This window comes from Macrosteles quadrilineatus, unplaced genomic scaffold (assembly GCF_028750875.1).
Source record: "Macrosteles quadrilineatus isolate MER2022 unplaced genomic scaffold, UCM_ALF_1.0 Scaffold_9__3_contigs__length_116548681, whole genome shotgun sequence".
In the NCBI taxonomy this organism is placed as follows: domain Eukaryota; kingdom Metazoa; phylum Arthropoda; class Insecta; order Hemiptera; family Cicadellidae; genus Macrosteles; species Macrosteles quadrilineatus.
In genome coordinates, this window is record NW_026542602.1 from 55,039,662 (window position 1) to 55,057,073 (window position 17,412).

The following is a 17,412-nucleotide window of genomic DNA, read 5'->3' on the forward strand; positions in this document are numbered from 1 at the left end:
TTGTAACCAAAAAGTCTCATAAAGACACTGTCTTGTTTGTAATAGTTCCAAATGGGCATCAATCAATATTAGGAAGAGTATCATGTGAAACCCTAGGGTTCGTAAAACGGATTGCTGGTATAATTGATCAGTCTATAACCCAGACAGCACACTTTATCCCAGGGACATCCCATAGTAGTCCCATATGTCCTGAGAATGTCTCGGGATATGTGCGCTATCCTCAGGATATCCCGCAAAATCCCGGGACGAGTACGAAATCCACAGGATATCCTACAATATACCGTAATGTCCCGGGATTTGTAAGTTAACCTCAGGATATCCTGTAAAGTCCCGGGATATGTACGAATGCCATAGGATATCCCAGAATGTCCCATGACATCCCGGGACATGTAAAAAATCCACTGGATATCCTGTAATGCCCCGTAATGTCCCGGTAACAAACTGAAGAAAAAAATACTACCACTGATGAAATGTACAGTATATCGTATATCTAAATTTAAATGTTCAACAAGGCCAATATATAATAATTTGTTTTTTTCACTAGTGCTTTCAGAAACTTGGTTTCCATCTTCAGGCTGTGTTTACACAAGTACAGAAAGTAAATATTTACTTAATAAATTAATTTTAAACAAAGTTAAAACAGATGATTTAAAGGATATTGGAAAAATAAAAAATAATATTAGAAAAATTAATCTTTTGAATTTTGGGTATGTTACAGTGTTGTTCTTCATGTAATTATTTTCAGTAATTCCGAATTAATAATTGGGCCGTCTTCATTATTTAACAAATAATTTTGGTCTGTTTTTTTTTTTTCTAAAAATAAGATTCCCACGCATTAAGATGTTGAGGTTTTATAATTTATTTTAAAAGTTTAAGGTTTCCCAGATTGAAAATATGTCTTGTTAATACTATGGCTAGCAAGGGTTGACTTTACTTTACTGACATATTACTACCACTGAGTTCAGGAAAACTATAGAGTTCTATCATAGTTGTGTGAAATGTGAATTTAATTCTAACTTTAAATTAATAAAACAACAAAAAACTAATTTTAATCATATAACAATCAATTATTACAGTGCTAATCTAATGGTGATTAAATAATCTATATTCAAATACCAGTATCCTCTCCAACTACCAGAAAAACAATTCAACTACTTGAGGCCTAAACAGATTAACAGAATCATATATAGCCTATACTGTAGTATCAAAAATATTTTAAGTATTGCGACCATTGCAACTGTCGGCTACTCTTTAACAACTTGAAAACACCCATAATCAACAAGCGCAGATAGCTCAGGAGGTAAGGTAAGAGGCTCACAAGGCGAAGGTACCAGGTTCGAAACCCGTCTGGGCCAAAAACTTTTTTCTCGTTTTTTTCTTCAAAATTTGTGTTTATTAACTATTTAATCAATTTACTAAACTTATAATTAAGCTTTTCATACTAAATCTATATTATTTTGTGTTTTTTATGTTCAGGCCCAGACCACACTTTATCCCAGGGACATCCCATAGTAGTCCCATATGTCCTGAGGACTACCCTGGGATGACCTCGGATGTCCCACGGATATGCATGTGAGCTTATCCGTAGGACATCCCCGGGCGGGGACATTACGCATTCCTGTGGATATCCTGTGATATCCCAAGTTGACCATAGGACCACTATGGGATATCTTGCATATCCTGTCGCAATATCCGTGGGATGTCCTGAGGAGAAAGTGTGCTGTCTGGGAAGTGGATTATATGATGGAATAGGGTGTTTAAAGTCTTTTGAGTATGATATTGATCTTGTGGAAAATCCTAGTTTCAAAATACACCCACCCAGGCGAATACCCCATCCAATACGTGACGCAGTGAAAGCAGAAATAGACCAAATGGTAAAAGACAAGATTATTACTCCGGTAAGTGAGCCTACTCCTTGTGTGTCTCCTATGGTCATAGTCCAACAAAGAGACAAAATACGTCTATGCATTGACCCAACTGATCTTAACAAAAATGTGAAGCGTAGACATTACCCATTGGCTACATTAGTGGACATCTCAGCTAGATTGAATGGTTCTACTTTATTCACCATCCTTGACTGTAAAAAAGGATTCTGGCAGATAAAAGTTACGAAGAGAACATCCAAACTACTAACTTTTTCAACACCTTGGGGGCGCTACTCTTGTTTACGCATGCCCTTTGGTTTGGTATCGGCCCCTGAAGTGTTCCAGTATATTATGTCAGACTTGCTCAAAGAAATTAAGAATGTAGAGTATTCAATGGATGATATACTCATTCACAGTAACAATGAAAGAGACTTGCAAAAGATCACGAATGAAGTAATGACAAAGCTGAGTGAATCAGGACTTACACTTAACAAAGAAAAGTGCATATTTGCCTATAGACAGTTCGTACAGTTTCTGCAGTTTTTTTAATACGGACAAAATAATGAGAGCATTCTATTGGCTGAGGGAACACCATTACCGCAACGATACGGTTTGGAGCCATCGGCCTCGGTGGTCTAATTGATAACGTGCGGTGCTGAGAAACTGGGGTAGCCAGTTCGAATCACATTGGTGGAATTAACTTTTTGTCTAATATTTTTTTTCATTTTCAGCAAGTTTGGTTTGGTCATGACTGTTTAATTTTACAATTAAAACAGTATAAAATTGATTTTGAGCTATTTATAGTTAGTTTTATTTTATGAAAATATTATTTTTTTCGATTATTAAACCTTCATTCTATTTGTTCATTATCAGCAAGTTTGGTTAGGTTATGACAGTTTAATTTTATAATTAAAAATCATAAAATTGAATTCGAGGCATTTATAATTTTATTTTATATGAACAGAACTATTTTTTTCGATTAGTAGGCCTAAACCTTCATTCGAATTTTTCTTTATCAGTAAGTTTGGTTAGTTAGGTTAGGTTATGACAGTTCAATTTTATAACCAAATATTATATTTATATTTTTTCTTAGTTTTATCATTAAAATTTGTTTTATAATTTCTCATTTTTTAACTCTCATATTGTCCGTATTTAAAAACTGCAGCTGAAATAAAAATTGTGCTTCCCCCGCTCAAACTTGTAAACAGTTTGTCAAACTTGTAAGGTAAACTTCGAGAAAATACCTCACAACCAACATGGACGGTAGACATGAAAAACAACCTTCTGATTTTACAATGGGGCGAGAAGTCTACTTTTGTTGGTTAGTCTACGGTAATATCAAATTTTGTAAATGATTAGTCTTTCGGCCAAAATAGTTTTGAAATTGATCAAATGTCAAGAAATAAAGTAAACTTCTTGATTCATGAAAAAACAAAACGCCTTCTACTTTAACTGGTCAGAACCATTGATTATATTATCTTTCTTGCTTATATGTATACATTATATAAATACATAATCAATGACAGAACTGACCTTAAAACTAACTTCACTTCAGCTGATCCAAATATAGTGAATTTATAAACGAGTATGAAATTATAGATTCAATCAATGTTTCAAATTATTGTAGGTGATCTAAATGCATACATTAGTATGGTCACAATTTCAGATTAAAGTATTAAACATTAACCATATATGCATTTAACATGCAATAATAGCTAAAAATTAACTAAGGATTGTAATGTGGTGTTTAATATAACTACAAATACTTTATATAATACTGAAAATCATTAAACATTAACATCTTTTTACAGTATGCTTTAAGCTTTTGGTGTCTTTTTTATTGGCCTTGTCTCATCCAAATGTCAAGCAAAGCATCGTCGTCTTGGGCTGAGGTCTTGTACATTGCAGGCAGACGACAAATGTCGACAGCCCTTAATTAGGAAGTAGAAAAAGTTATATTTTATATTATTTTAGATTTTTATATTTGTCATCTAAAAAGATTAACTAGAAAGGTGAGTACAGTTAGTTTTTCATTTCCATAACTGTGAGTGGATCCTTCTGTATACCATTTTAGTTTTGGATTTTAAATACCATTTATTAAATAGGCCTACCATAATTATTGAAAAGTAAGTTTAAAGGTAGACAATGTTTTCTTTTGTTTAATTTGAATCATCAACGCTTTAATTATACTTTATAACAATTTGAACAGCGAGGTTTACTTTAGGATGATTTTATAATGCTTTAATTTACATAATGTATCATTAAGAACCTAGGGGACTCAATTTGCCTCAGGCTAGGGACTTACTTTTGTAAGTTAGATAGGCCTATTGAACGAATTTAATTTTGACAGAAGATTTTTTAAATATTCATCCATACACATTTGAATCCAACTGGTTATAAGCTATTAATTAACACGTACGCTACCTGTCACCACATAGGCTATTTGCGACGCCAAAGTCATTGCCATGGCCCGTGGTATATATACATTTTAATATTACTCATAGACCAGGTGTCACTTGGTTAACAGTACACACATACTGCGGGCCAGTTATGCAGCCAAGTAAAAATCAGTTTTTCCAACCATCATATGACGTCACTAATCATCATAACATGTCATTATAACTTAAGCCGCAGACCAAGTGATGCACATATGTGACATACATCACTGTAGACCGCTGCAGAGAATTTGGGGCCCTTCAAATAGACTGTTACGAAGATAAGCTTGTTTTAATAACATTGGGTAACACAAAAATTGGTGACATTAGTCTATTTAAATGTGACCAGCTGTCGCATATATGCAGTCTATGGATAGAAACCAGCTGTGGCATATGTGTGTTGCTGGTCCATATGAATGAAAAATGTAGTACTATTGCGGTAGCGAACATGTTAAAGAAATAAAAGAGATAGGCTCAATAGTATGTATTAGTTTTACACCGTAAGTTTATAATTATCATTGCCCCTTGACAACCCAAACTGTGTGATAGGTGGCAATCCCACCCAGGCTGGGAACCACTACCTGAGACAATCTGGAAATAGCTTAGCATTTGACAATCGACGACAAAAAAACTATCTTTTCTCTAACATATCTTAAACTTTCTTCCTACACAATTATCATCCTTTAAAGAAAATTGTTCTAATTAATTAAAAGGACCTATTAAAATTTTAAAATGTACAATTGGCCTAGCAGTTAATATTTTTTAAAGTGTTACATTAAATTAACCTTTGTTAAATTAAGTTATTCTGTAGCATTACTAAGTTATTGTAAGGTTAGTCGGTAGCGCCATGAACTTTGGGCCCAAGGCAGCGATTTTGTCGGTTCAAATCCTAGTAGGCCTACCTGCCACTACTTCTTATCAGTCACTTCACCCTTGTACTGTACCGGCTCACCTTAGTCATATGTACAGGCAAATGTAAGGTTAAAAAAGCAGCCAACTTCTAAAAAAAATGTTATTTTATTTAAAATATTTGGTTTCAGACTGATCTTTGATTGATGCGTAGCAGCCGCAACAATAGGTAGAAGACGTGCAAGGGCTAGCATGGCGCGCGCAGCTCCCAACAACAATTTGTCCACCTACAAGTTGGTGGTGGTCGGAGACGGAGGTGTTGGCAAAAGTGCAATAACCATCCAGTTTTTCCAAAAGCTATTTGTTACCGATTACGACCCGACTATTGAAGACAGCTACATTCAACACATAGAAGTGGATGGTCAAATGTGTATATTAGATGGTGAGTATTTGTAAATGGGTATCACCAATTGAAAAATATCTTCACCTTTAGTTTAGACTGCAGAAATAAGTTTTTAATCAATCTTAACTAAGTAAAAAACAAAAAAACCTATTTTTTTTCTCAGTCACTTCAGTTTGAGCTCAAGGTAAATAGCCTAAGTTACACTGCTCATGATATTTTAAGTTTTTAATGAGTCTGATCCATTAAGCTCGTGACAGAAATAAGGTAGGTCGTTTAGGTGAGAAGAGCATTTTTATACAGGGTGATTTGTACTCAGCGTGACAAATTTTTTTTTTATGTAAGTGCAAAGTAAATGAAGTGTGATGATGCATATCAAATGTTCCAAGTCTCAAAATTAGCGTCCCAAAAAATTATTTTATGTTTTTAAAAATAACCATGCTTTTAAACTTAATACAGCGATTTCTCAATTACCTGTGTATGGATTTGAGTAGATAATGTCATTTTCAAGTTCTACATTAAAAAATTTGTCACACTGAGTACAAATCACCCTGTATTTGAGCCTCCACCAGAAGCATGAAAGGTGGTAGAGGTCGTGTGTTTCCTGGTGAAGCCTGGGGGTAGGGTTGAAGCCCATACAAAACCGGTTTAGAGCCACTCTAACCACCCACCCTCCAGGCTTCACCAGGAAACACACGAACTCTAGCTACCTACACATAAGTGGCAACACTGCAGCCTACTACTGAAACAGCTGTTGCACTAATACATTCTGCCCAATATATTATCACTAGCTGTAACCCGCGGGCTTTGCCCCGTTAAACTTCTTAATTTTCAAGATTATCTCGTTTGCATGGCTCAATCACGTCCTGGTTGAAGTTTGTTTGCTACGCTCACTCACCTTTAGGTTGGAGCTTGTTCGCTACGCTCACTCACCTTTAGGTTGGAGCTCGTTCGCTGCGCTCACTTGCCTTCAGGTTAGCTCGTTCGCTACGCTAACTCGCCTCCAGGTTGAAGTTCGTTCGCTACGCTCACTCACCTTTTGGTTGCAAATTAGCTGTTGTCATTGATGTATAAGAAATAATAGTGCTGCACCCTGTTGGTAATCCTTGTAACTTTAATGCTATTGAACATCATAGAACAGAACCAACTTGTTTAATTGAAACAGCTGTTAAGATTCATTAATTCCATTTCTCATAAGGTTAACATGGGAAACTCCAGAGCCACTGGGGCGGAGCCCTTTTAAGAATTTCGAAACGGGAAATAGTTTACGTCCGATTCGCATACCTACAGAATTTACACACCAAATTTCATAACGATCGGTGAAGTCGTTCCGGAGGAGTTTGCAGACAAACACTGTGACACGAGAATTTTATATATTAGATATATATATATATATATATATATATATATATATATATATATATATATATATATATATATATATATTATTATAGTAGGATGTTTACTTACATGTTATTCCTGTTATCATCATGGAAATAAGCCGGCCGGTGCCAACACTATGGCCTTGTATACAGCAGTCTATTTATGCCAAACAAAAGCCATACAACAAAATAATGTTTGTCCCTTTGAATATAAAAATTTAAAAACTATACTTGGTAGATCATTATTATACTTTTTTTATAACATTATTAAAAACCTTTACAGTGCTAGATACAGCTGGGCAAGAAGAGTTCAGTGCAATGCGAGAACAGTATATGAGGAAAGGCGATGGCTTCATGTTGGTTTATTCTGTAACTGATGAGCAAAGTTACGAAAATATAGTAAATTTCCACACACAGATTCTCCGAGTAAAAGACAGGTAAGTGTAATATGCTTACTGCTTATGCATATTAGGCTATTGTCAGCTAACTATAGGCCTATCTGGGACCACTGCACTGTTAGAGGTTATCAGTAGCCTTAAACACTTTAAAATAACAGTTGATTAAACCTAAAAAAACCTGATAAAAAAAGGTCTGGGTATTTGTTACGGTCGAATGCTAAATCTACTGAAAAAATTTGTCGGAAATTTCACGCAAAGGTAGATGATGGACCCGGTCCACCTAAGTTAGACCAATTCATGTCTTTAAAATCCCTTTGAGATACTGCTGTATGCTTTGTGGTGATGTAAAGTGCAAATTTTAGCCAATAAGGTAGACCTCGTACATTTACGCAAGGTGTCTAAGGACCATGGTCGTGAGCTGGCGCAGAGACTGATCATCCCAGCTTAGACATGTTTTTCTACATGTTTACCCTCTTTCGCAGAGATACCTACCCGATGCTCCTGGTAGCTAATAAGGTAGACCTCGTACATCTACGCAAGGTGTCTGAGGACCATGGTCGTGAGCTGGCGCAGAGACTGAGCGTCCCAGCCTACATAGAGACTAGCGCTAAGGACCCTCCACTCAACATTGACACTGCCTTCCAGGAGGTAAAAGCTCTTAAAGTTATATGCTTACTTGAACTTCAATGTTGTTATTGCTACCTCAAAAATTGCAATTGAAATGGGTATGCAGACAGGTGTATTCATGCCAAGAGTGTCAATCAAAGATGTGTGTTATAGGTGAGATGCTCATTGTAAGTAGCGTATCCAGGGGGGGGGGGGGGTGTTATTCGGTGTTTGATCCCCCCCTCCTTTGACCTCAAAAACAATAAAATTGACATTTAAAATTGTTTCTACAATTGAAAAACCTGTTTTATGTGTCTCTAAATAGCCTAAAAACTTAAGTTTATTGGTATAATTTTCAGACATTTTCCAGGAGAGCGCCCCTTGGTGTAACCCCCCCCCCCCCCCCCCCTTAGGATCATCTTAGTTACTCCTATGCTCATTTTAGCTTTATTAATGGATAAGAACCACCTGGGTTTTGTATTTAACCACGGCCACTTATTTTTAGTACTTACGGTGGTAGTTGCGTTTAGGATGGTATATAGATTTGGTTTTTGTTTTATCCGTAGTTAGTTTATGTTTTTTGATGAATTAAATTACCATACACTTAGCGTATATTTTAGCCAAAGCCACAGTAATTATCATTTTCTTTGTGCAAGGTATGCTATTAGTTAAGGTAGTTTCATGTTGTTACTGGGATAATTGCAGGTAAAACTTTAATTTCAATAAAATGTTTGTAACAAATGTATGCAATAATCGCAGACAAATAACAATAAAATCAGTTAATATTTATTTCCAACCACTCATAACTATGTAAAGTTTGTCTTGTATGGATTTGATGCTAATGGAAAAGCAGTACCAAATTTATGGTTTTGATCCATAAATTTGGTGTGGTAATATTACCATAATGTCGTCATGAATATAATCCAGCAATCGTAAAGACTTTAATAATCATCGTCTCCCTTGTTTAAAGCAAAATCTTGAACATCTCCCGTGATCATGAAGGCATTATCATTTTATCCAGCAAAATCATATACATCTCCTGCAATGTATATCATCTTCAATGTCTCCACCGAGTGCAAGAACATCTTGAAACATCTGCCATGATTGGGGAGATGTCATCATTGTTGCTCACGATCGCAGCAAAATCTCAAGCTGTAACGATCATGAAGACATTATCATTGACTCCAGCAAACGTGGTGATATTAACAGCATCGCTCACGGTGACGGGGACATCATAATTGTCGCCCACAGTCAAAGGAAAATCCTAAATATGTAACAGTGTCTCTTTTACATTCGCATGTATTCCATAGCCGCGGCAAAATCATGAATATGTAGTGCGCTCAAACAGAAACGTTATCATTCCCCCTTCATAACCCTCTATAGCGTGCTCCCGACACGCTTACCTTTTTTTTTTGTTATGTGGCAGCTAGATTTTTTTGTGCCAGCACTGCATTCTGCCATAGCTGTAAAATGATTTTGTGGGCTGTTTTGGTTAAGGTCGATTCACACATATCAGTCCAGTCACAGTTCCATTACAGTCCAGTCACAGTTGCATCCGCAATTTCTCAGTCAAACTGTCAGTCATTTGGTTGCAGTCACTCTTCCATCACTTTATTTACAGTCAAAAATGTTTAGTTAAAACACAATATTCTATCAAATGTTCATCGTCCGTCTTGTTGATTGTTACAAACATTACTTAAAGTTAAAATATAAACTTGATCATTTAAATAAAAAGTACTTTTTTCTAATCTCAAACACGTCCGTCAGGCGTCCGAACAATCCAAAGATATCGGTGAAAAGAAATCTGCAATTGACTGACGGATGCCGGCAGAGCGACTGACTGAACTGCAATGGGTGAGTGTAGATAGCGCCATAGAAAATCCATTAACGAATATTTTTGTTAACTGTGACAAGTCTGATGTGACTGGAGCTGCTGTAACTGATGTGTGTGAATCGACCTTTAATCAGTATTTCTGTTAAAAGGTTTTTAGTTAATAGAGGTTCTACTGTATAGGCCCCCTAATATCATTTGTATACTTAAATTCTGACACTACTAGTTTATTATGCTCATTTGCCGTTTTGACTACTTTTATATATTGTATTTTTTCCTTGATTCATTTCCAGTCCACTCCACTCTTTGCTTCTCCAATATCAGTATTTGGCCCATGATCATACACAAAATGAGTTCCATGCTGTCATAGTTATTAGACCAGCCTCACCTCCCTAACAGGCTTGGATGCCTGAAAGGTAAACTGAATCACAACCCTTACACATAGGCAATATTCCTGTCGTCACATTCACAGCTGATTTTAAATGTTCGGATTTCAGATTGTGAGAATAATAAGAAATCAGCCCCCGGCAGAGGCAGAGAAAAACCGCCATCGTCGCCGATCCAAAAAATGTGTGTTGATGTAAAGGGAATGTAACCTACTTCCGATTCTTCAAAAACCTACAAGTCTGCCGGTATGGTATTCTTATAATGTTTTTACGTAAGAAACTGTATAAGGATTCATCATCAAAATGAGCTTTAACGCCCATTGAGAGTTTGATAATCTGCTTCTTGTAAGCCTACTATTTTTGCCCATATTTATACTGTTTTTATTTGTTTGTGACATTTTCTTTACATTTATTATTGTACACTTTTCTTATTTTAACCATCACCAGATGGTGAAATATATTTTGTTACTCAGTTGCTATTAAATCAGTAATATATAGGCCTACAGTTGTAACAACTGTTTCTGTCATGTATTTTACTGTACAAAAATTGAATCGTAAATGCTTTCTAGTCAATAGTTGATCCAAAAAGAATTTTATTGTTTGTTGTCCATTGATAGTCAGACTTTCTAGTCTCATTTATACAATAAGGGTTGTGTAAGAGTGACTTTATTATATATAGCCTATTTGAGGAAGTGTGAAAAATGGTGGGAATTCAATATTTTATTATTTTCTAATTTTAACAGTATTTACAAACTTTAAATTTGTTGTTTATTTTAATCTGTTGAGGTGATTTAAGAATTAATGAATAATAGAAATATACAGTAGAATCCTTTAGTTTAATGAATGCAATATAAACCAATTAATTACATTAAAAAATCCATCAACCAAAGATTGAATTTAAGTGTTGTCATTTACGACTTAATATGGGTTTGTGAGTTTAATATTAGCTAACTGCCCTTTGTTTGGTTTTAATAAAACCTAATGCCTAAGCCCACATTCATGATGAAATATTCCATAAAATTAATGCAAGATTCTATGACTCCACTACAGAGAAGTAAGATAAAGAGGAATCATTCAGTGGTATACTTAAATGGTGTCTTGCACTAGTTGCTGGTGTCTAGCACTAGATGCTGTTGTCTAGCACTAGTTGCTGGTGTCTAGCACTAGTTGTTGTTGTCTAGCACTAGTTGCTGTTGTCTAGCACTAGTTGCTGTTGTCTAGCACTAGTTGCTGTTGTCTAGCACTAGATGCTGGTGTCTAGCACTAGATGCTGGTGTCTAGCACTAGTTGCTGGTGTCTAGCACTAGTTGCTGTTGTCTAGCACTAGTTGCTGGTGTCTACCACTAGTTGCTGGTGTCTAGCACTAGTTGCTGTTGTCTAGCACTAGATGCTGCTGGTGTCTAGCACTAGATGCTGGTGTCTAGCACTAGTTGCTGGTGTCTACCACTAGTTGCTGGTGTCTACCACTAGTTGCTGGTGTCTACCACTAGTTGCTGGTGTCTACCACTAGTTGCTGGTGTCTACCACTAGTTGCTGGTGTCTACCACTAGTCGCTGGTGTCTAGCACTAGTTGCTGGTGTCTAGGGCAAAGTCCAACACCGCCCCTCTCGCCATCATGTACTACAACGATCACGGAATTACCTCGGGGTACTTGCTTCCTAGTTCCTCACAAGGATATTCCTGGCACAACATAATAGACCTGAAAGCACACAGTATCCTAAGCAAGTTTCCTCTTTACCTTACTTCTCCGTGCTTATAATAACCTTTTCTTTGAGGTTTACGGATTAGCAGGAAACTGGTGTAGTGTATAAAATATTATGCGGTGGCCAAAATGTTCCTACTCATTAATATATTTTTACATTTAAAAATCACTATTTTTAAACAGAATAGTTTTTAACCTTACAAATTTTGCATTTATTTACATATTGTTTAAATTTTTTATTCCATATACAATTTTAGCCAAACATTTTTAACTTCTTTGTCAACTCATGTTATGAATGTGTTTATTCATTATAGGGTAATGTAATGTACGTACTGTTAAATTGTCCATTATCTGTCTATTTGGTGAAGGGAGAATAATGCTAACATGATGCAAGAAATGTAGGAAACATTAAGGATAATTTTTTTTATTTTCCATAAGCTTGGAGCTTCATAGAGAAGTAATAAATACACTAAATACAGATTAATCGTCAAAGCAAGTTGGGATCAGAAATATCATCATTGATTGTGTTTCTCCTATCAATCAAAAGTGTATGACTTTTACCGATTTCTGTTAAGTACATTTGTTACACCTACCGGTTTTGAAACGAGACGCGAGTATGAGGTACTATTTTATGAATATTTACTCTGTATTTGTTACATCTTTGTGGGGCCTTTAAGGCCAGATGCTGTGTATGCTGTGTTATTAAGTGCGTTCATAGTGGAGCTGTGATAAACGAAACGATGAGAGCAGGGATGTTGGTCAATTAGTTCTGTTGTTATAAGTAGTGCTTTGCTTCTATTGGAACAGACCTCAGACTTAAACAAAAGTACGTCTGTTTCATCTACGCATTGCTAGGATCGGAGCTTGTATCGTTAATCGCAGCTCTGACACGAACACACCCTTATAGTCAAATATTTGTTTAGTTCCTTGAACAATTTTTACTGTGACTTCATATTTTTCATAAAATGTTTCTACCTATAAGAAAGATAAAGATTATTGAATAAGTAAATGAGATCAGTCTGAACAACTTCGGCATTTAAAATATTTTATAGATGTTATTGACTAGTAATTTTTTATCATAACAGTAAATGCTTTATGGTTTGTATAATCTTATTTCCTAATTTCGTAGAAAATGTTGGTTTTAAATTATACTACTAAACCATGTAATTCCAACCCTGTTATTTTGGTTGGTATTGTAATAAGATAAGTATTATTAAATATGAACGCTTTATAATTTCTACAAAACAATAATTTTGTCATGTTAACCTAAATTTATGCTGTGTTATTTTATATTTTACATTGTCTTTTTGTGAGTCCCTTCAAATGTTTGCAGTGTTTCTGAATTACTTTGATGAAAGGTATGTCAGTTTGTGCTTTTCCAAAACCTTTCTCAGGTGTTTAGATATTTTTAGTTTGGTATAGCCATGAACCTTCCTACTAAGGAAAATTTACAAAATTTTAGCTATAAAACCCCTTAAAAAACTTGAAATCTAATTTTTACAGTAAACTAGTTATCATGACTTTTATAAAAGAAAACCCCCAAAAACAGGAGGATGCCAAATACTATCCCCTGGAAAACCACCCACCCAGGTAAAATGTGACTCACAAAATCTGCCACCTAATCAATATGGGAGCCATGTCTGTGACTGGAATACTACCCAAAATAATATATAAGATGCAAAAAAAATAGCAAAATGAGATGCAATATTGAAATTTTAATTCAAATAATTCTGTTTGATAACAGAAAAGGTATGTGAGGAATATCAAACAGAATTTTGGAATCTTACAGCAAGTTTAGTTGGTCAGGTTAGTTTAGAACAGTTTGACAAGGAAACTTGAGTGTCCGTGACTTGAAAACTGCCCCCTCCCCACCCATCTCTGACGTAAAAATTACGTAGGAACCTGCTTGGGTGGTTAGTTATCCAGGGGCGGACTTCCGGCGACTTAAAAATGGATCCAACAGACAGTAAACAGTTAAATTTAGATGTTAGCAGAAACCTATTATTTTTCGATACTGAAGTTTTATGACGCATTATAATTCAGAAAGACTTATGCATACCAAGTTACTTACAAATGGCAGCGGGAATTCACTTCTGAAGTGAAGTAAAACATGGTGCTATTTTATTCATCTTTATGTAATTATGTTTTATAAAACGCTTCCTATAGAGGGTGTATATACCCACCAATTATATATTTTATGTTAATCGGTCTTTATTTTTGTGTTGGTTGTGAAAATTTTTACTATAGTTCTTACATTCATATCGCTTTTTTTTCCTAGAGAGGTATTATTGTACACTTTGTTTTAATGCTTTGCATTTTATGATTGTTTTCCTGTGACAGCAAGAGTTTAACTGTTTGTTTATCTATTGCTTATTTATTTTATATTGTTACAACTGTAACATTTTGTTACAATTTGTTTTGTATCACTAACAAACCATGTTCTAGTACAATAAGTAAGGTTTATATATGTACAAAATGTAGTAAACATATATGTTTAATAACAAAATATATAAAATCACTATTTTTATTTGAAGTGTACGTGTAAATATTACGATAAAAGTAATATTTTTAGCCGTGCTTTCTTAAAACTGTATCTTAGTATTACAGTTTAATTTTTTCCTTACGTATTTTTTGTCAACAAGTAAACATAACAAATTAACATTTTTACTCCTAAGCAAAACTTCTTTTTCTTTTTGAAAACACAAACTTGGGACCAATGGTGCGTAAAGAATATTTGGATTTGTTTAATACGGTTACAATTTAAACTACACTAATTTAGTCCAAACAATGGTAAATTCTAATTAAAATCATTCTAATTGAACTCATTTAAAGTTTGTTTTTTTATTGTGATTAAATAGGAGTACTACAATCCAAAATACATAACCCTAACATTGATAAAATTGAAACTACTTAGTATTTACTGATGGTAAAATATAAGTATTGATCTATCTTTTTAAAACCTAACTTATTTTGTGTTATTATTTCACTCTTTGTAAATTGTTTAACACTTTTTGTGGTAAAACCAATTCTCTGTTCATTCTTGAGCAATTTTAAAAACTATTTCCAAGATTATTGAAAGTAAAATTACATGAAAACTTGTCTTATTTTTTATTAAATGAGTTAATTATGTTTAGTAATGATTGGTTATGCAAATTTTGATTTTGTATATGTCTTAGATCTAAGAAAGTAGTTATACTTCACACTAACCGTGAAAACTATAATTTACGTTGTGTAGAATATGTTGTGTGTTATTGGATATGTAATTTATTGTGATAACTGTTCATAACAATGTTCATACCATTATTTTCAGGTAAATTAATGTATTAGGTTTATTTTGTAACTAAATCACAAATAAACATGTATTCTTGGTCCTGATTCATTTAAGATATATCAAGATTTTAACGTTTTGAATTTGGATTAAAGTGAGATTGATAACAATCAGTTAAGTCTAGGGAATAGTAGAATAGTGTTTTTGTTTATAACCTCTCATCGCCACTGACAGTGATGCATTGAAACATTGGACCAAACACTAATTGCACCACTCAACAATTAAATTGGCCTGAACAGCTGATTAGTTGTTTGAATCAATACAATTTTACTTCATATTGATGTTCTTTGGTCCAGGATCACTTCTTGAATAATAAAATTGTATAAGACAATTTTATTTCTTACTCTCAATTTTACTTCTTCTCTCTAAATCCTTGAACCTCATTGGTCCGTTATCTGTGTTGATATGAGTAAAAGTATGCTGTTATGAAAGTAAACAATGCTGTTATGGGACACTTTTCAATTCCAAGAACTGAACTGAAACGGCTACTTTAAAAAACGCCCCTAGGTAAAAACATAGAGGATACCATGAATAAACTGTTAACTGTATACTGGTCCCAATTATACAAGCAAGCAAAATGAAAAATGGTACATTTCAGAGTTGTAGGCTAAGAAATCTATGGAGAAAATTACAAATGGTAGAATGCAAAATAGTTAATGATAAGGCTAACCAAAGGAAAAAAAACAAACAAAATAAAAAAATTATCAAATGCAGTGCTGTAGATAAATTATAAAGGCTAAGAACAAACACAATTATGAAGAGGTACAGTCAATTCAGCATAAACGTGTCAATATGTATTGTTTCCTACATAATTTATGATAAATTACTAAAATTGCAGCAAGGTTTTCAGTTGTTTAAAAAAAATCTAAGTTCCTTTCCTGATAGTATTAAGCTCATATAGGCTACATTTAAAGTATATAAAATTTGTATATTTTATAATACATCATTTTCTCTAATTTTTGAAAAACAAGAAAACTCTTATTGGCTGCCTTCATTGCTAAAGAATTCTTGTAAGAGAGTAGATTTTAATCTAAATTTAGATTTCTTGTAAAAATTGTATTAACTAATAACCGATACATATTAACTATTCATATTCTGATTAAATTACGTTCGCTGAACATTAGGCGCCCATTGAAATCTATGTCAATTAGTCTTTGAGTTTTCTTTTGTTTCTTATTAGAAAGATGAAAAGTTCCTTTCCTTATCATTTTATTTATGAATAATGTTAAATAACTAAATCGACATGTGGATTTTAGTAGAATTTAAACGATTTATGCAGCAAAAGGAAAATTCTCTTTTTAATTACTTATCCTAGTCATTTTCTTGATGGGGGAGCTTTGATAGACCATGTTAGGCCGGGGCCACACTTGTAATTTTCAACCAGCGAGACTGATTTTTCCGTTTTCACGTGCGACGCACGTGAAACAGTTTGACCGTGGCCACACTCATCTTACGAGATAGGTTTTTCGGGCAAACCAGCGAGACTGATAGAGCATGCCACACTGGCAATAAAAATCGTCCGTGTCCGTGATACGCACCCCCCCCTTCCACGCTCTCTGTACAGGTTAAAACTAGAAACGTCCGTGGAAAAAGTTCAGCGCGATAAGATGAGTGTGTTCACTAATATAAGCCGCAATGCCCCGCGACTAGTTTTACGTGCAACGCCCGTGGGATGTTAGTAGAGAATACACGTGCAATTCCGTTTGTCAGTCTCGCTGGTAAAACCAGTGAGACTGACAAACGCGTTCACGGACGTTTTTACTCTAGTGTGGCCTGCCCCATATACCGTAATGTATCTCTCAAACCCACGGGTAACGCCCGTGGAAAAAATTCAGTGAGATAAGATGAGTGTGGCCCCGGCCTTATTTCATAATCACCTATCTAAAACTATTGGCAATTTTAATCCCAGCCTTCAGGATCGAACCCTTAATCACTACACCGCTTAAATAATGGTATGAACATCTAAGTAATTAATGTGCTGGTTGTCTATGGTATAACAATTGGCAATGGTTACAAAGAGCTCAATGTTAGAAATGTGCACAAAAAACAGAGACCCAAGCTTATTATGTGTTTCTGTGTACAAACTAAACTGTGTCAAAATAAAAATATTTGTATTTTTTAGTTACGACTTTTTTTCCACCTGATTTTCTTGTTAGATTTAATGTGTGATTACACAAGTTGTTTGCGTATGCAATTTTCAATCTGAAAATCTGTAATTTAATCTTTTTCA

General features: G+C 34.6%; 1 protein-coding gene across 1 annotated transcript; it reads left to right on the forward strand.

Annotated features, from left to right (window-relative positions):
• The first annotated feature begins 3,759 nt into the window (after nt 1-3,759).
• Nucleotides 3,760-11,446, forward strand: LOC129002890 (ras-related protein M-Ras-like). Its single transcript, XM_054431001.1, has 5 exons — nt 3,760-3,877; nt 5,341-5,591; nt 7,215-7,368; nt 7,812-7,977; nt 10,264-11,446. Exons 2-5 carry the CDS (start codon nt 5,402-5,404, stop codon nt 10,348-10,350), a joined length of 597 nt encoding a protein of 198 aa, XP_054286976.1. The 5' UTR covers nt 3,760-3,877; nt 5,341-5,401; the 3' UTR covers nt 10,351-11,446.
• Nucleotides 11,447-17,412: the final 5,966 nt, after the last annotated feature.

Coding starts and splice junctions, on each gene's coding strand:
- LOC129002890 (XM_054431001.1), top strand. CDS start 5,402: ATGGCGCGCGCAGCTCCCAACAACAATTTGTCCACCTACAAGTTGGTG. Junction 7,369..7,811: donor ATTCTCCGAGTAAAAGACAG/GTAAGTGTAATA, acceptor CCTCTTTCGCAG/AGATACCTACCCGATGCTCC. Junction 7,978..10,263: donor TTGACACTGCCTTCCAGGAG/GTAAAAGCTCTT, acceptor TTCGGATTTCAG/ATTGTGAGAATAATAAGAAA.